Source organism: Abramis brama (assembly GCF_963993115.1).
Source record: "Abramis brama genome assembly, chromosome: 1".
Taxonomy (NCBI): domain Eukaryota; kingdom Metazoa; phylum Chordata; class Actinopteri; order Cypriniformes; family Leuciscidae; genus Abramis; species Abramis brama.
The window spans coordinates 53710882-53731650 of NC_139963.1; the positions used below are offsets into that span (position 1 = coordinate 53710882).

The 20769-nt window shown below is 39.4% G+C and overlaps 2 protein-coding genes across 2 annotated transcripts in view; both read left to right on the forward strand.

Annotated features, from left to right (window-relative positions):
• LOC311081665 (uncharacterized protein) overlaps positions 1 to 20769 on the forward strand; it is a gene marked incomplete at its 3' end in the record, with an annotated part of 465213 nt that overhangs the window by 78171 nt on the left and 366273 nt on the right. The window lies entirely within an intron of this gene.
• LOC311087945 (E3 SUMO-protein ligase ZBED1-like) lies at positions 6820 to 9090 on the forward strand. Its single transcript, XM_084121468.1, has 4 exons — positions 6820 to 6956; positions 7144 to 7241; positions 7382 to 7442; positions 8484 to 9090. Exons 1-4 carry the CDS (start codon positions 6878 to 6880, stop codon positions 8846 to 8848), a joined length of 603 nt encoding a protein of 200 aa, XP_083977594.1. The 5' UTR covers positions 6820 to 6877; the 3' UTR covers positions 8849 to 9090.

The following is a 20769-nucleotide window of genomic DNA, read 5'->3' on the forward strand; positions in this document are numbered from 1 at the left end:
ATCAGCTCATACTAGTAGTGAAAAAAATTGTATTGCAAAATATTATTTTTTTTGCATTAGAGAAAAGGAACTGCAAACAAAATTCTCTGACTGTTCTTAATATTAATGGTGTCAACTGCACAGATCCTAATTTGATATCTAATTTTGTCACAGCCTTCTATAAAAACATTTACACATCCGTGTTTGATAAACAAAATTGCGACAATTTTATAAAGAATTGGGCTCAAGCTCATGTTCCAGTTATTGATACTGACTTCAAAGCTTTTCTGTGATTCTGGTTTGATTATTGAGGAAGTTCGAATAGTGTTTCACTCAATGAAGAAAGGAAAATCTCCAGGCAGTGATGGATTAACTGTTGAGTTTTATATTCATTTTTGGGAGTTAATCAAACAACTATTGCTTTGTATTAGGGGTGTAACGATTCATTCATTTTCTCGATGCATCGATTACAAATCCTGCCGATGCATATGCATCGATCTTGAAACATGGATTTTTGAATCGTGAATCGTTTGTTTCAGTCAATAATCGATTTTATATTTAAAAATCGAATGAATCGCGATTATATAACGGATAATTTTAAAAAATAAATATAAATCTTAAATTAGTTGCGTCTGCGACGTAAAGTGCAGTGGCGCAGTGGATTACATCACTAATCTTCAATTCGCGCCTGTTTGTTGTCATTTGAGAATAAACGCAGCAGTGCACAATGGAGGGCAACGAAGAAGGAGAAATTTGCAAGGCACCAGCCAACATGAGATCAAAGGTTTGGGATTACTTCGGTTTTCACAAAGTAAATGGAAAGATTGACAAGTCCGTTGCAGTTTGCAGACATTGTAAATCTGAGTTAAAATACTTTGGAAATACAACGAACCTTAGCAACCATCTCCGCAGACGCCATGCCATTAATATAGAAATACCTGCACCTAAAGCAGCTGCTAGTATTTCAGGGTCAGACGTGAGAAGTGCTACTCCTAACCTATTTGGTCAACTTCAGAGTCTTCCCGAAAACACCCATCGTGCTAAAGCAATAACTGCATCTATTGCAAGATTTATTTGGAAGGATATGCGCCCCTATAGCGTGGTGGAAAACACTGGTTTCCGAGAAATGATAAACACTTTAGAGCCAAGATAAAACCCAGCCGTCAGTTTTTCAGTGAAAAATGCATCCCGGAATTGTATCGGTCTACGAAAGAGGAGCTACAGCTCAAGCTTTCTCAATCTGTCCGTGTTGCCCTCACGACTGATTCTTGGACGTCGTGTTCGACAGAGTCTTATGTGACAATTACCGCAGTGGTGTAGTGCAGGGTATACGCAGGTATACGGCGTATACCCACTTCTTTTTCAGTCGGCATTGCGTATACCCACTCCTAAATCCCCTCTGATGCGCATCATTTAGTAGCTAATCCAATCTCATGTGAATAAAAAAACACCCAGTAAAGACAGTGATGCAGTGATCCCTTGATTCCCCCACGCGATTGGGCTAGGCGGGTACCGTCAATCTGACAATGCCCAACGCCAGATTGGATCAGAGCACAATCACTGCCTGGAATTTTGCCAACGCTCAATGCAATTTTTAAACATGGGCTTTAGAATATTTAATTAAAGAATTAATACGTAAGATGAAGCGAACTACACAAACAAAAATTTGTTTTCAGAGTAACAAACAACCTCGCAACGCTACATCGGTGCTGTTAGCCAGCAGCTCAGCTAACGATAGCCATGCGACAGCGCCCGCGCCCGCTCTGTTCCCCACCCCGGTCAGAGATGATTCCGATAGTGACAGAGATGCTGACTTTTCAACTACAACTTCAACTTCGAATGAAGACGTCAACCAAGGTGAGCATTTTTAATAGCAGGACCTTTTAAATTTTGTTAATAACATTTATCAGGGCTCGAAATGTCCATTTGCCCATCACTGTGTAAAACAGTGCGTGTCATAGGAGACACAGTCAGTTGGAGTAGCTGCACAATTCTGCATAAGTTGATAATCACGACCGAGTGGTTAGTGGTGTTCGTTGATGATTAAAAACAAATATATCAGTGCAATGTATGATTTCAATCCGTGTTATTTGCTATAGTGGAACTATTTTTTCAGATACCTCACAACCGCGTATAAACTTCCGCTCGATATTTGAGTCTGAAGCGCAGTAATATCAACGAGCAATGAGTCCTCCAACAGAAATCAATGGGATTTTACAAAATGCCAAATAAAACACGACAGAAACTGTATTTCGCTACTTGTTTTGAATCATCAACGAACACCACTAACCACTCGGCGAGTTGCACAGTTTTGAAAACGAACGTTAAGGGTTGTTTTAAGGACATGTTTGTGTTTGTGCATGCCCATAGACAGCCACTCTGAAGCGGTCAAAACGAGTCAAAAAGTCGAGCCAGGACCCATCGTCAACATTTCTGTGTCCACCACTCTAGTTCATCCAAAACAAACCAGAAAAGAGACTCAAAGTGCTAAATACCAGAATTATCCTTTAAATTCAATTTGAACATTTTACATTTTAATGAATGATTCAATGACTCAATCATAAAAACGTCACTTGTTTGATTACTGAATGATTAAGTGTTTTTGAACGAATCTCTTGAATGAATGATATTCAGTGACAAATAAATTTAGATTTCGCATTGTTTGTAAACTCTGGTTGACTCAATAATATGCCAATTCAGAGTTCTTTACATTGCGTGCAACTGACTGTTAAATGTTTAGGGACCCCTGTTATGCCACTGCTGAATGTAAAAGCATGCTATTGTCACAGTTTGTGACACAATTAAACCATTTTGTGACCACTTGTGGGTGGAAGGGGGATTTTCATTAAGAGTGAAAGATGAAGTTGAACACTTAAGATGTTATTTTTTTTTAAATGTGTGTCTGGCCCAAGAAAATGCATCCCACACCACAAGAGCGCCTGCTTTCAATATAATATGCATTACTTGAATGCTTTCATTATTTTGACAGTTACCTTTGCTGTTTGAAATTCTCATGGCAATGAACTCAATTTAGTAATGTTCATGTTATAGTAATTGTTTCATTTGTTACATTTATAGCCCCAAATAAAATGTATATTGTACATATATAAATGTTAATTACATATTATATAGTTACATTTATAGCCCATATTCAATCACTCATGTTGTTGTGTTTTTTTTTTTTTAAATGTAGATTCCAATAATGACTGCCCAGATCTGTGGACAGCCAAACAAAAAGAAGATTTTAAATCCAAGTACCCTTGGTTAGGATACAAAAACAAAAAATTGGGTAAGTTTAGGTAGATTGTTAGTTTTGACAGCTTCTAAAACAGTGAACACAGAGAAATATACAATATGTGTGCTTGCATGTATGTGGGAGAAATTGATTCTACACACATACAAATATGAATACAGTAGTTACATTGTTTCTGCTTCACAGGGTGCCTGGTCTGTAGCAGTGTGAACTCCATTGGGATCGTCAAGGAGCAAGGTGTATCTCTCTCTAAAGAATGGATGAACTTTGAAATTCAAGCATCTGGCCAGGGAAGTAGAGAGACAAGTCTGTCAGTCTTGAGAAATAAGGTGAGGAAACATGCTTTGTCTAAGGCGCACAATCAAGTTGTGAAGACGAGAGAACAACAGAAAGAAGCGGTCATTGAGAATGCGGTGGACGCTATGACTGAGTCCTACATGAAGGAAACCGAAGCTGTGTTTCGAACAGCCTACCATTTGGCCAAAAAGAACAGACCCTTTTCTGACCACGAGAGCCTCATTGAGCTGCAGGAATTGAATGGTATAAAGATGGGCTCAATACTTCATTCACGTTACAGTGCAACACAAATAATTAAACATGTTGCCAATGAGATGAAGAGCAAAATCATCAGTAGCATAGTAGCATCATCGAGTAAGTTAGCTGTCCTAATTGACGAGGCCTCTTCTTTAAGTCGCAAAGCTGTCATGACAGTTTCAGTTAAAGCATCAGTCCAAGAAGAAGAAAACCCTGAATTCATATTCCTTGAGCTTGTTGAACTGGACAATCAGAGAGCAGATGGCATTGTAGAGGCTTTACTCACTTGTTTAACTAATGCTGGCTTTACAGAAGAATGGCTTCTTGAAAACTGGGTAGCATTTGTGACTGATGGCGCTAGCGTCATGTTAGGAAAAAAGTCAGGAGTAGCAACCAGGTTGACCTTGAGATTCCCAAAGCTTTTTGCATGGCACTGTATGAATCATAGACTTGAACTAGCTGTGTCAGATGCAATTGATGAGGTAAACTCGGTCAATCACTTTAAAGCTTTTATGCACAAGCTATATTCTCTGTATAGTATGTCAAACAAAAATGAGCGTGAACTCAAAGATGCAGCAGCTGAAGTAGGCTCACAACTTCTTCACATTGGCAGAGTCTTGGATGTACGCTGGGTGGCCAGTAGCTTTCGGACTGTTCATGCTGTTTGGACATCACTGGGAGCTCTTGTGCAGCACTTTAAGAATGCTTGTTCTGATGAGAGGAGGTCCAACACAGAGAAGCAAATGTACAGAGGTTTATTGGACCGTGTTCAAAGTCCTGAATTTATTTGTGACCTTGGGCTCATGTATGACACACTCCATGAACTAAGTGTCCTGTCACAGGAGCTTCAGGCTCGTTCTATAACTCTCCTCAGAGCAGAGCATCTGCTGAAACGCACAATCAGAGTGATACATTCATTTAAAGAGAGTCCAGGTGAGAAATATGGTGAGGCTTTAGAAGCAAAAGAGAGTGGTGTGTATCGATCTATAGCCTTGACAAGAAATACAAAGCTCAAGTCTATCAATCCAGGACAGTTCTTACAAAGCCTTGTGAACAATCTTGAGCAACGCTTGTCTTTCGAAGATGAGACCATCAAGGACCTCAGCATCCTTGATCAGAGTAAATGGCCATCAAACCCCAACATCCGCCATGGTGAAGAACAAGTTAAGCGACTGTGCAAGCGATTTAACTTGTGCACAGACCAAGCACTGAATGGGATGTGGGACCTACTGGAAGAGCCCAACAGTGAGCCCAATGACCTGAAACCACTCATTAACTGTATGAAAACATTCCCTGTCAGCACAGCAGAGTGTGAGAGAAACTTTAGCCTTATGAACAATATAAGCACAGACAAAAGGGCTGTCCTACTGGTCTCAAACATATCAAACTTAATGATGATTAACATCAACGGACCCCCTACTTCAAAGTTTGATCCTAGAAAGTATACAAGGACCTGGTTGAAGAGCCACCGTGCTGCCTCTTCTGTGCGCTCTAGACAATGCAGTGTGAAAACCCCTGCAGAGAGCAAGTGTGTCTGGAATATACTGTAAAACCTTCACTGACTATAAATTCAAAATCAGTTATTTGTTATTTCGTATTTATGAAATTGCGCTACTTACCTACTGAAGTTAAGTCCCTTGAGCCAAAAATTTAAGCACTTATTTAGAAACCCTGCATGAGTATATCATTGTGGTTTTCATGAAAATGTTGTAAAATGTATATATTTTTGTTATATATATTGTTATGTTTTAACATTGTTTTGAATATATTGTTGAATTTTTTGAATGATGATGATGATGATATTTTAATGTTAAAATAAACTAATCTAATATGATATATTTAAGATGAGGTAAGCATGGTGTTTCAGTCAGAGATTAGTTTACTTTTACTGGCCCACAGACTATAGGAATTGAATAGGAATCTCTTAGAACAGCTGATTTGCAACAGATAGTGTAAACTTATAATGGTGGCACACTCTGGCCTACACTATCTGTTGCAAATCAGCTGTTCTAAGAGATAGTTCACTAAATAAATTACTGCCGCAGATTATTTGCAAGGTGAGAGACTAGTTGTCCAATTTTCATGTGTGGATGGACTAAGGAATAGTCACTCAAAATACATAATTATTTATTCTCTTCCTATAGTCTGTGGGCCAGTATTAATTGAAAAACTTCACCTCTTCTGTGGCTAATATTAATTTCATAATGATCCTTTCTCCGTGAAGTCAAGCAGCAAAAGTTAAGTGATAATGTGCAAATACTACTGGCCCGTTTTGGGGTGAACTAACATGCAAGACTAGTCTTACATGTCACTGTTTATAACACAGAGCGTTCATCCTTTGCTGGGACGCTTAAAAAAATATTGGGGTCATAAATTAAGAGTAGCCTATACCCACTTCTCCAGGCACCACTACATCACTGAATTACCGCACATCTGATTTCCATGAACTGGCAAATGCAGAGCTTCGTTCTTCAAACAAGGACTCTAAACGAAGCCCACACAGGCAAAAACATTGGAGAATTGCTGCGCGATGCCTGCTCCGAGTGGGCAATTGCAGACAAGAGTCCTGCACTTGTTACTGATAACGCCCACAATATGATTGTCACAGGTAAAGTTGCTGGATTTACCCCCCATATCACTTGCTTTGCACACACTCTGAACCTGGTGTCTCAAAAGGCCATGAAAGTTAGCAGTGCAGAGCGATTGTTGGGCAAAGTAAGACGTATTGTCTCTTTTTTCCACCGAAGTTCAACTGCTACATGCACGTTAAAAGAGAAACAGCAAATTCTTGGCTTGCCGGTACACAAACTTAAACAGGACGTTTGCACTAGGTGGAATAGTTCTGTGGAAATGCTTGAGCGTTTCTTAGAACAACAAACTGCAATCTTGGCAACGCTTATGTCAAAGGATTTGGGGAGGGGAGCAGAAGTACACACTCTCACAGAAACGGACATCAGTAATGCTGAGGATATTGTGAAAGTGATGGCACCCATTAAGATCGCTACTACTATGATGTGCGAAGAAAAGTCCGAACAACCAACCGTGTCTGTGATTGCGCCTCTCCAGGCTAAACTACTCAAACATCTCGAGCCCTGCGAGGACGATACAGACATGACTCGAGAAATGAAATCAGCGATGACAACGGACTTTTCGTCCCGGTATACGAATTCCCGCGACATTCTGCTTAAAGGTAAGATGTCTCTCTAATTGTCAAAAGCAAAAGTATTGCAAATGCACTAGAATCTTTGAATTATTTATTAAGACCAAATTGTTGCTTATATTAAACCTTTTAATAGCACAACATTCTTCAAAGTTTTCATTTTGACTTGGTTACAACTAATAGTATTTTATTATTATTATTATTATTTTGTTGCTAGCATCTGCATTGGACCCCCGCTTCAAAGGGCTACCCTTTCTAGAAAACGAAGAAAGAGAATTTGTCTTCACTAAACTTACTGTTGATGCCACAAACAGTGTATGTTTGAAACTTCCCTTATTTTCATGAACCAAATGCTTTATAAGATTGTAATATGATGGTCCGAAATAGTACTTGGCTTGTTTTAGTGAAATTATTGACTTGACTGGTGTTCGTATTTATATTTCATTTTGTTACAGATTCAGGTGGAACAGCAGGAGGATGCAGTTGAAGAGAAACCACCAGACACAGCTGAAGAAGGTATTTATTTTAATAACTTGTTAATAATAAGTAATCTGTTTAAATTTAAAGGGTAGGCATACTGTAGCATAAAAGTTTGGGATGCATTTGTAATTCAAAATGTATTTAAAGGTCCCGTTATATGCCCCTTTTCACAAGATGTAAAATAAGTCTCTGATGTCCCCAGAGTGTGTATGTGAAGTTTGAGCTCAAAATACCCAACAGATCATTTTTTACAGCATGTTTAAATTGACATTTTTTGGGGCTCAGAAAAACGAGCCGTTTCAGTGAGTGCCCTTTAAATGCAAATGAGCTGCTGCTGGACGACCCAGGGGGCGGAGCTTCACGAGCTCGCGCTCAGTCTGTCAGGACAAATTCATCTCACGGAATGATGATAATATCAGAAACTCTCAGTAACGACGTTCATTTCGAGTCGGACAATAATGCCTACAGAGTCAGAGTGCTGTATAGAGATGAAACAGGTATGGTTTAGTAGTTTAATTACGGTTATTATAACGTATTTGTCATCTGCTTGTATGTATCCATTATTTATTAACAGCCTACAAGTCTGCTGTTTCGGACCAGGTCCGAATGATGATCAAACATGTACTGATGAGTTTAATAAAGTTTATTGTACATCATACAAAAGATGAAGCGTCAGTTTTACTTCAGAAAATCACCGTAAGAGCTGAGTAAACACAGTAGCCTAAGTTATAAGAAGTGCGCAAGTAGCCAGTAGAGTTGAGGGAGCATTCCTGTGGGCGGAGGTTAGTCTAAACACGGTTCTGGTGATGTCACTAATGAAGGAAGTAGAGGGGTGTAGTCCAATCGAGCCGTTTTATGTAGTCAACTTCTGTTAAATAAAATATCTCGCTTGGCATTGAACTTTGAGCTTTATAATTTTACAGATATTATTTATACTCTAACAACAACATTACACACTAACTAAAGTTTGAAACATGGGATCACGTAGAACGGGACCTTTAAGGACAAGAAATGAGATGCAAACAAACAACTTTTTCATCATGTGTTTCCATCAATCTAATTAATTTTCTTTTTCAGATGAGATGCGTCCTGCAAAAAAACTGAAAGCTATGGATTTGCTCTTCGGCAACATCTTTCAGCAGGTGCCAGAGACCTGTCCACTATCAAGGTCCGCTAGCGTGGTCAGCAGAGACGAGGTACTCAAATACAGATCCATGGTTCCTCTGCCACTGAATGAAAATGCACTGGACTGGTGGAAGTCCCATGAGACAGAGCTACCAATCCTTGCAAATCTGGCAAGAAGTTGTCTTTGCATTCCTGCTACCAGTGTGGCCTCAGAGAGAGTTTTCAGCACCGCAAGAGACATAGTGTCTTCTCAGAGAAGCAGTTTACGGCCAGATTGTGTTGATCAATTAATATTTTTGAAAAAAAATCTCAAGTAGATGGGGTTAGAAGAAAGCAAGTCATATCATAGCCATGTGTTTGTTCATATCTGTCTTACTACACTCACCACCATGTTTTAATCACACTCTGTGTGGTGTTACTGCCCGTTGGACTTGGCCTGTTGCATTTCTGCACTTTGCTGTATTTACACACTTTGCTGTATTTACACACTTTCTTTGCTGTATTTACACACTTTGCTGTATTTACACACTTTCTTTGCTGTATTTACACACTTTGCTGTATTTCCTAATTGTTCAGGAAATGTGTGCAATGTTTACAATAAAAGCACTCATGGTGCATCGAATATGTAGAAGTAGTATTATTTTTCTTGGTTTACTTGCCTTAATGTATTTTGAGTCCTAAGAAGTTAAGCTATTGAACTGAAGTCCTGAATCAAGTTATTAAATCTATTGAATGGTCATGAATTTCCCAAAAATTAATTTTATTTGCTCAGATACAGATGTATACTAAAATTTACAGAATAGAATCGTTAAAAATCGAATCGAATCAAATTTCATTGTTAATCGAATCGAATTGAATCGTTCTGATTTGCAAAAATCGTTTTTGAATCGAATCAAAAACCTCTGAATCGTGAATCGAATCGATTCGCTGTCTACCCAAAGATTCACAGCCCTAGTACCAACTGTTCGTGATCCAGCTTACGGTCTCCGGAGCGACAGGACTAACGTTACTGATCACGGCAGAAATTAAAGTGAGAGCGCGCACTTTATGACAGCTCATCGAGTCATTTTATGGATATAAGGTTTACCAGTTTATTAAGCACAGACTGAAAAGGTGTGTATATATGTGTTTACTGTTAGTTGTAATGAGTGTTTTGTGTACTTCGCTGTGTATGTTGATGATAATGAAAGGGAGAGAGAGAGAGAGTTTATGGATAAGCCTTTAATGCGCACTTCTTATACTGTTTATTCAGCTCTTACAGTGATTCTCTGGAGTAAAACTAACGCTTCATCTTTTGTGTGATGTACAATAAACTTAACTGAACTCATCAGTATATTTTGGTCATCATTCGGACGGGGTCTGCTACAGCAGGCTTTTATTAATAGTGGATAAAAGCAGATGACAAATAAGTTATAACCATAATTAAACTAAACTATACCTGTTCTATCTCTATACAGCATATATTCTCTGGCTCTGTGGGCATTATTGTCCGACTCCGAGTCGAAATGAACACCGTAACTGAGAGTTTCTGTATTGATATTAGGCTTGTTTGAGATGAGCAAAATCTGCGCAGAATCGATCACCGGTGATCAGCGCGAGATGCATGCCGGTTAGAAATGTGTCCGAGTGCAGTCCGCCTTGCTCTGATGTCATGTTGACGTATGTCAAAAATCTCTCGCGAGCGCAAGGCGCACCTGTCGGATTCTGCAGTGGAGCGCAGTTGCTGTCCACTGACTGCGCTGATCAAAAGCATGATGGGAAACGACTTGCTGATGACACAGCTTAATGTTCATTGGTTTAAACAACCGTGATGTATTGTTCTCTTTTAAAATGTTTGATTTTAAAACTCTGATATCATGTTTTATGTGTATACATTATGTGTGAATATTCCCAAACTATCTATGACGATCTATGAGATCTATGAGATCTCTATGGGTTATGCAATGTAATTTTTATTTAAAAAAAAAACAAAAAAACAAAAACGTCTGTATTAAAGAAAAAAAGACTGATAAACATGTATTTGGAATGGAATTAAATAAGTAGGCTACTTTGGGTGTCTTGTTCATTATATTTATTTTCATATAAAAGCAACATAACTTAAATTACATCCAGTTTATTAGCAACACTGTGCACGAGCGTGAATCCCGCGATATCCATCTTTGATCTCACAGGTGTCAGATCCACTGCGAGAAGAGAGAACTGTCCGGCTTGCCTGCGCTTTTTTCACTCCTCCTCTCACTGCAGCCGCCTACTCTCGACTACATTTCAGGCGAGGCAAGGTGCATCTCAAACAAGCCTAATATCAGATGAGATTGTCCTGGCTCTGAGCACGAGCTTGTGAGGCTCCGCCCCCTGGGCCGGCAGCAGCAGTTCATTTGCATTTAAAGGGATACACACTAAAACAGCATGTTTTTCTGAGTTCCAAAAAATTACAATTTAAACATGCTGTAAAAAATTATCTGTTGGGTATTTTGAGCTAAAACTTCACATACATACTCTGGGGACATCAGAGACTTATTTTACATCTTGTGATAAGAGTTATAATAGGTGCCCTTTAAATCTCGTTTTTGAAAAACACCCCTGAAAAATAGGCGAATCTCCACATAACACCGACTGTGACGCAACAGTCGGAATCATTAATATGTACGCCTCCAAAAATTTGCATATGCCAGCCCATGTTCAAGGCCAGGTGGAACTGCGCAGCCGAATCATCATCTGAATCATTTTTCCTCGAGAGACATCATGGCTTGGAAACAAGCGAAGCATGGCAGTTGCTCAGTGTTTGGATGTACAAATGAACACAAAAGTATTTTTTTAGTTCCTTCATCAGAGCCTCTGAAGAACCAGTGGGTTATGTGAATTTCTGATGTGTAATTGTTCAAGTTCAGACAGATAATCTTTCTCTCAAAGTCATTCAATACTGTTTATGCATCAGTAAATCAAGCCAGTGACTAAACTATCAACTTCACGTTGTTTCTCTTAGTAGGATGAAAATAATCTTACTTAAACTGTGATTAATATACAGATAGCGATCAAAGAACAATCCCTTTCCAATCGCCCAAGCTGTCAATCACACAGCGCGAGTTTATCTGGACATTTGCCAAAACTCGTTATGAAATCAATGACGCTGTTACACTGCACAACGAAGCTCTTACTGTATTTATATACCTCATGTTTGCATTGGTGAAATCATTAGTGAGTGCAGAAACTGTTGCAATGATAAGATCTTCATTCACGTGATCAACAGGCTTACACTGAAGTCTCACAGCAGCCAATCACAGCAGTGGGCGTTTACACTGAAGTCTCACAGCAGACACGCCCCTTCAAACAGAGCGTTCAAATCAGAGGCTAAAATCAGGCTGGGAAAAATGCCTTTTATTTCTAAATTATAACACATTTTGATCTAAAAAACATACTAACATTATAAGGGCACCCCAGGCAACATTATAAAATAATAAAATAATCCATGCAATAGGCCTATGTCACACTTCCTGCTTCCGGAACGCGGAGTAGGGATTCAGAACTTCTGATCAACAGTATTTCTCGATAAAGATTTAGATTATCAGCCATAATGTCTAAACCATCCGAGGTAGACTGACCACGAGCTATGAGGTTGTGAAACAAAGGTTTTTGCTCCTGTAGAAGCTATAAGTTCGTATGAAATCAACCTTGTTTTAAGAAAAACATGTTTTATCCGCGATCTTATGAAAAAAAACTACGCTACCCACAATCCTAAGCGTAGCAGCAACGTCTGCTGATTGGTCCAACTCACTGTTACCATAGAAACATTTACCTTACTGGCGAACGGCCCGCCGCTGTTGTTGTAGTGTACCGGGTTGCTCTGCGTCAGGATATAGACAGCCATACCTCAGCTTTCACGCTTTTCCACTTGAGAGTTTTCATTTACCATCCGAACCACATCGTCATATGTGACTTCAGGCAGGTTGCGAAGCGATTTAATCAGCGGTATCTATCGGACTCCGCCATTGTAAAAAGCTAACCGGAAGAGCCGTAGCCCTACTAAAAGACGTATTTCCGGTCTTCATTTTTTTCGTGACATAGGCCTATGGCACCTTTAATTGAAATTGATGCATTTCTCAAATATCTATGATGATTTGTTTTGGTAATTACCACTGATGCATAATGTTTCCTCTGTATATGGGCATTTCTCAGATTAAGGGCCAAATTGGGTTGCTGCAATTTTGAAAATTAAAATTCCAAATGTGACTAATTGGTATACATCAAATTATCAGTCCTTAAGTCAGGAGCGATGTTATGAGCTTGGTTGAGACCATAAGATAAGGGAATTTATGATTTTTTGCCATTTTCTTAACTATGTCAAGTAAATGTGTCATTACCATCACATCATCGAATATATGTAAAAAATAAAACTTAAATGATAAATCAGTGCTTTTAAAACATGTTGTGGTTTCACATAACAATCTATTTTATCTTGAACTTAATGGGATTGTTGATTTTTACTTGCAAGATGAATTATAGTCATTTAAGTATCTAAATTTCTGATTCATCAATCTACCCTGGCTTGGAATATAAGCTTATTTTAAGTGAATGCCATATATCAAAACTTTTTAATACAGTGATCATTTAGACTGTCCAACATTGTCAGAAACATATAATTGTAGGATGTTTTTGTAATTTATACATAATTTATTGGCAAAAATATGTATGGTGATGGTGATGACACTGCAGTTCTGGTAATGACAGTTTGTTGCGGTGATGACAAATCACTGATCATAAGCTATTGTAATTTAAAGGGATACTCCACTTTTTTGGAAATAGGCTCATTTTACAACTCCCCCAGAGTTAAACAGTTGAGTTTTACCATTTTCGAATCCATTCAGCCGAACTCCGGGTCTGGCGGTACCACTTTTAGCATAGCTTAGCATAGATCATTGAATCGGACAAGACCATTAGCATCTATCTCAAAAAATGACCAAAGAGTTTCGATATTTTTCCTTTTTAAAATTTGACTCTTCTGTAGTTACATCGTGTACTAAGACCGACGGACAATTAAAAGTTGCGATTTTCTAGGCTGAATTGACTAGGAACTATACTCTCATTCCTGCGTAATAATCAAGAAACTTTGCTTTCGTACCATGGGTCCAGCAGGCGTAATGATATGACGCAGCGCCTGAAAATAGTCCCCAGCTCGATAGACTATACTAGGATCGACTATTTTCAGGCGCTGCGTCATTACGCCTGCTGGACCCATGGTACGACAGCAACGTTTCTTGATTATTACGCAGGAATGAGAGATATTCAATTATCTATGCTAAGCTATGCTAAAAGTGGTACCGCCAGACCCGGAGATTGGCTGAATGGATTCGAAAACGGTAAAACTCAACTGTTTAACTCTGGGGGAGTTGTAAAATGAGCATATTTCCAAAAAAAGTGGAGTATCCCTTTAAGAGCCTAAGTGACTTCAGACCAACAAAAAAAATAATAAATAAACAGCTAGTAATCTGTTTAAACATCAAAACATAGTTTAATCTGATTATGGAAGATCAAACATGAACTGTGTTCCTTGTGAACAGGATTGGTTCAGTATAATTATAGTCTAAACAGACTATTTAATCATTTCATAGCCATGTTGAATAAAAAAAAAAACATGAAACAGGAGGGCAGTTTAGAACAGGTTGTCACAGTTGTGTTCTGTTTGTGTTAGTCCTATTTTGGTGTGTGTAACCTTCTGCCTGTCTGTACCCGTTGGATATTATTATAAGGAAAAGTTTGTATTGGAACTTTTGTCTCCTCATCTTCTGCCTGCACCACACCGTGATAGAACTACGGACCTCCAAAATGGATGATGGAGCTCAGTTTATTTCGGTGGCTCAGGAGAGCACTGATTTTTTGAGTTTCACAATGAACTTCTGTCGTCTTAAATTTTCCAGCCTGCTCGACGATGAGACCCTGAGGACCTTGTTCCTGATTGGGGCCACTTTCAACCGTCCCATTGATCTCCCCGACACCACGGGACTGAACTGGAGGGAAACTGTCCTCCGGTGTCTGAAAAGTGTCGGGCTTCGATCAGGAACACAGCCAGAGCCAGGGAATCCTCACGCCTCACCGTCTGTGCCCTCAGCTAAGAAGGCCATCGCCTCACCGTCTGAGCCCTCAGCCAAGATGGCCGCCGCCTCGCCGCCTGAGCCCTCAGCCAAGATGGCCGCCGCCTCGCTGCCTGAGCCCTCCGCCAAGAAGGCCATCGCCTCACCGTCTGAGCCCTCAACCAAGATGGCCGCCGCCTCGCCACCTGAACCCTCAGCCAAGATGGCCGCCACCTCGCTGCCTGAACCCTCAGCCAAGAAGGCCACCGCCTCACCATCTGAGCCCTCAGCCAAGATGGCCGCGGCCACGCCCAGTCCAGAGTCTCGTCCCGCCGAGACCGCCCTTCCTGGATCTCGTCTTCCAGAGGCCAGTCCTGCCGAGCCTGAGAATCTTCACATCATGTCTACCGAGCCTGAGAATCTTCACGTCATGTCTGACCAGCCTGATCTTCACGTCGAGCCTGCCGAGCCAGAGACTGTTCACATCGTGCCCGCCGAGCCAAAGACGCTTCACGTCAGTCCGGTTGAGTCTGAATCTTCTGTTCCCGAGCCTGAATCTGAATTCCCACCCAGCCTCCCTCTCCCACCTCCTCCCATCTGCCTCCTCTCAACCCTTCTTCCACCACTGCCAGTCAGCCCCTCTGCTCCTCTAACAACCTTCGGGGAGGTGGAGTCGCCGTGGGTCTGCCTGTCATCCACTCCATCAGGGTCGGTGGATCCCCGGTCTCCGCCTCCGACCTCCTCGACCCGGAGTCCATTGCGGCCTATCGGACCATTGGCTCCGCCGTGGCTCCTGTCTCCCTCATCTCCGCTGTGGCCCATCAGTCCACAAGCTCCGCCGGGCTCCCTCGTCCCCCCAGTTCCACCTTGGTCGTTCCTTGTCCTGCCCTCGCCTCGGGACTACCCTCCTCTGGCTTTGCCTCGTCCATTCGTCCCTCTGGCTCCGTTGAGCTCCTCTCTCCCTCCAGCTCCACCTTGGTCCTCGGTCCCTCTGGCTCCACCGTGGCCTTCTGGATCCCCGCCTGCGCTTCAGTCGCCAGAGCCATCTGCGTTGCCAAGTCCCTCCAGATCCTCTGCATTGCCCTGTCTCATCGGCTCTCCGGCTCCACCCTGGTCTCCTCTCCCACCAGCTCCCTTATCTTTTAGACATTTTCTGTATGATTTGGACCTTTGGGCAGCTGCTTTTGGATCCATGTCACACCTAAACACAACAATTATAATGAATTAATTTAGTATTTTAAAAACAAAAGCATTACTTAATTTAAAATATAGTGACTTTTGATTGGTAAATGTATATTAATTCATTTAAGATAACGTATTCAACATAAATTCTTTAAAGAACAGTATGTTTAATGTATCTGCCGTCATCACCACCACAACCTGTCATTACCAGCACAAGCTGTAATGTGCTGGTAATGACTGTGCTGGTAATGACATTTTTGTCAAAAAACTAGCCTTACTAGCAAAGATGATGACTAAACAAGTGTAGCTAGCTTTCTACATGTAATGTACACCATTTTAACTATTAAAGTGATAAAAATAATCTAAAAATGTTTAAAATTACAGAAATACAACACATATGGTAATGACGCATAATAAGTGTACATGCCCAACACAAAAAATAAAGAGTAGATTTACTTACTTTTCTGAACATCAAGGCATCTGTCTTGCAGCTTGAAATCCATGTGCTCCACTATGATATTAGGTTACCATGGCTACCAAATAAACTTTTGATGAAAAAAAAGTAGGAAAGTGCCTTTATGCAGAGCGTGTTGGTAATGACGGCTAAACCATGGGACAGGTAGAAATTAAGCAACATAAAGTACAAAATGCATATATATGCTTAATCTGTTTATGTAGTTTATTAGTTCAGGTAACATTTAATTCATATACATATTTTTTTTTATTAATTTGTGATAAATAATGTTTGAGATATGGCACGACATGAGAAAACTCTGGTGGCGGACTACACCAGAACACAGATAATGTACCACAAAACACCAATAAAATGTGTTAAAATAATTAGTAAGAGCAGCCATTAAAAAAGTCTAGGCTTGTTTTTGTTTATACTAATTAGTGGTGCTAAAATATATTAGATTTAATTAGTTTTTAATAGAATTACACCCTGTGGACAGAAATAGGCCCGAATTCTGGGAAATACCCATATGTTTATCATGCTATTTTATATATGTATTTATTTATTTATTTTAAATTTGTGTAAAACTTACATATATTTTATATAATTTCATTCCTGTAGAGGTTCCATCTGTTCTGTCCTTTATGTCTGCTTATTGTCTGATACATAATCAATAAAAAAATCTTTCTCTGGGCCTGGTAACAGTAAAAGTTGTTTTTGGATAACAAGGAAGTTTTTAGTTCTGAAACTTACATGATATTCGATGACCTCTTATGTGTAAAAGGCTCAAGGAAATTTTGATTTATCAGTTTATGACCCCTTTAATGGCCAAACGGATCTTTATAAAAGTCCACATTGTTATTGCAGATGAAATATAACACGAATAACATTAAATAAATATATATATTTTTTATCAGGTTAAACTTTGATTAGTCACTCAAACCTTTATCTAAACCTCTCACAGTCGGTCATGCACATCTGCCATGTTTTGTAGTGTTTAAACACTTTTTACTCGTGCTTGTAGCTCCTCCTCCAAAGCGCAATGGGTTGTGGGTAATATTAGCCTTAATAGTGAGTATGGATCCACACTTCAAAAATCTACCTGAAATAGTAGACCATCCGGGACTTTTGGTGTACACTTTTCAATATACTATGCTTTGGGACACACTTATTATCTCACATAACGTTTTGGATGGATAGTATGTGCATTGGGATGCAGGGTAAGAAAAAGCATGCAATACTTCTTTCTTCTTCTTGTGTTAAATGCTTATTTACATACTTAGTGCATATCACCACCTTTTGGTGGTTGTGCAACCATTTTTCAATCTTTTAATATTTTTTAATCACTGTGAATAAGAATTATATTATTTGTTTGATGCTAATTATATAATAAGAAAGACTGATAAAACTAAATAACTGTCTGTGCTTGCAAAGATAACAGCATTTTTCAAAGGCAGTGCCGTCTGTCAGTGCAATGATTCAGAAAACAGGTGAGTGAATCAAGCTGAGAGAAAGATTTAAACTGATTTTGAACTGAATCTGACTGAATCACATAAGAGTTGATGGATGTTTTAATGTACAGATGAAGCAGAAGCTTTATGAACCTTCATGTTTAAATGCATCTGATTCTCTCAGGGATCCTGAATCTGGTGTCCCAATGAAGGTCATATGTGATTCTTCTGATTCACTGAATCAATCTGAATCTGATCAGTTCATTTCAGCAACTCTGTGTCCAGAGATGATCAGGATCTGATGGTTTGAATCAACATTATTCTCAGGTCATTTTGTTAAACTCAGGGCTAAAGTATCTCTGTCGTCTACATCTGTTATAGTATAATTCACAAACTCAAGGATATCATGCATTTTCAACCTTAAACTCACATTTCTACACTCAATGGTAAAAAAACTGACACCTTTTTCTCTTCACTGGTGTTTGTAATCCCAGTACTATATATATATATATATATATATATATATATATATATATATATATATATATATATATATACAGGTGCTGGTCATATAATTAGAATATCATCAAAAAGTTGATTTATTTCAGTAATTCCGTTAAAAAAGTGAAACTTGTACATTATATAGACTCATTACATGCAAAGTGAGATATCTCAAGCCTTTATTTGTTATAATTTTGATGATTATGGCTTACAGCTTGTGAAAACCACAAAATCAAAATCTCAGAAAATTAGAATATTACATGAAATCACACAGTAATTACACAGTAATCCCATGGTCATTGAAGCAGGTTTTGGTTATTTTAGCAGTGTGGGCAGGTGCAAATCCTGCTGGAAAATGAAGGAAGCATGAAGTGCTCTGGAAATGTCCTGGTAGACGGCTGCGTTGACTCTGGATTTAATAAAGCACAGTGGACCAAAGTCCTCTTTTCTGATGAGAGCAAATTTTGCATCTCATTTGGAAACCAAGGTCCCAGAGTCTGGAGGAAGGATGGAGAGGCACACAATCCAAGATGCTTGAAGTCCAGTGTGAAGTTTCCACAGTCTGTGTTGGTTTGGGGAGCCATGTCATCGGCTGGTGTTGGTCCACTGTGCTGTCCATTTAACGCAGCCGTCTACCAGGACATTTCCAGAGCACTTCATGCTTCCTTCTGCAGACAAGCTTTATGGAGATGCTGACTTCATTTTCCAGCAGGATTTGCACCGGCCCACACTGCCAAAAGAACCAAAACCTGGTTCAGTGACCATGGTATCACTGTGTAATTACTGTGTGATTTCATGTAATATTCTAATTTTCTGAGATTTTGATTTTGATTTTTCACAAGCTGTAAGCCATAATCATCAAAATTATAACAAATACAGGCTTGAGATATCTCACTTTGCATGTAATGAGTCTATATAATGTACAAGTTTCACTTTTTTAACAGAATTACTGAAATAAATCAACTTTTTGATGATATTCTAATTATATGACCAGCACCTGTATATATATATACACTCACCTAAAGGATTATTAGGAACACCATACTAATACTGTGTTTGACCCCCTTTCGCCTTCAGAACTGCCTTAATTCTACGTGGCATTGATTCAACAAGGTGCTGAAAGCATTCTTTACAAATGTTGGCCCATATTGATAGGATAGCATCTTGCAGTTGACGGAGATTTGTGGGATGCACATCCAGGGCACGAAGCTCCCGTTCCACCACATCCCAAAGATGCTCTATTGGGTTGAGATCTGGGGCCTCATTTATAACCGTTGTGTACGCACAAAACAGGCCCTGAAAGAGGCGTACGCCACTTCCGACGCATAAGTTGTGATTTATAAAAACAAACTTGACGGGAAAATTTACAAACTCTGACCCATGCGTACGAACGTTTTGGAGATGGAGCAGTTTGGCGACACTGATGGTGAGCTGGAGATTAGTGTCTTTTTGGTCACTTTTAGACAGAAAATCTAAAGAAAATTAAACATCCACAGAAAGATAATACAAATATAATTTCACTCACCAAGCCTGTCACTTGAAGCAAATATCCATCCCTTCTTAAATGTCCGCGCCAGCGAGCGCGTTGGGCCGTTTAGTGAAACTGACTCAGTTTAAATAAATAAAATAATGATTTAAACTATGTTTTACTTCTGGTATAAACATTTAGATTAAATATGCCATTCAAATTATGGAGTTAAACACGTAAACATGAAATCATGCTGAGAAGTTACAACATTTTTTATATTCAATCAATAGAAATATTTGTTGTGGATGCGATGCTTTTGAACACTTTCCTGTGGCGTGCTGTGTTTTAATGTTTTAACCACAGAGATAATTGCTTATCATGATAATACCAGATTGTCTGAGAAAATAGTTTTGTGCAAATAATGCACAAGGTCTATCTGTTTCCATTAAAAATAGAAATCAATTAAAAATACAATTCGGCAAGTGGAAAAGATTGAGAAAAACTTTCTCTGAAATGTATTTTACACTATTTGATTTATGTATGTAGGATAGGCAACTACTTGATTTTTATTAATGTAATGTGTCTTGTACCGTTAAACGTTATCACGTGGATGAATAATTATATGCAAATGATATGCAGATGAGGATCTGCATAGTAAAACTAGGCGTTGTAATCTCCATATATGGTTGTTTCGGGGTGGAGACGCATGTGCGCACAATCTTCCGCTGACTGGGATTTATAAAGTGAATTCTGCGCAGGTTCTGGCGTACGAACGGTTTTATAAGTCTGAATATTTTTTTGCGTACGCCATTTTTGGCTTTCGGGCGCACGTACACTTTTAGTAAGGATCCTACGCACAGTTTTATAAATGAGGCCCCTGGTGACTGTGGGGGCCATTTTAGTACAGTGAACTCATTGTCATGTTCAAGAAACCAATTTGAAATGATTCGAGCTTTGTGACATGGTGCATTATCCTGCTGGAAGTAGCCATCAGAGGATGGGTACATGGTGGTCATAAAGGGATGGACATGGTCAGAAACAATGCTCAGGTAGGCCGTGGCATTTAAACGATGCCCAATTGGCACTAAGGGGCCTAAAGTGTGCCAAGAAAACATCC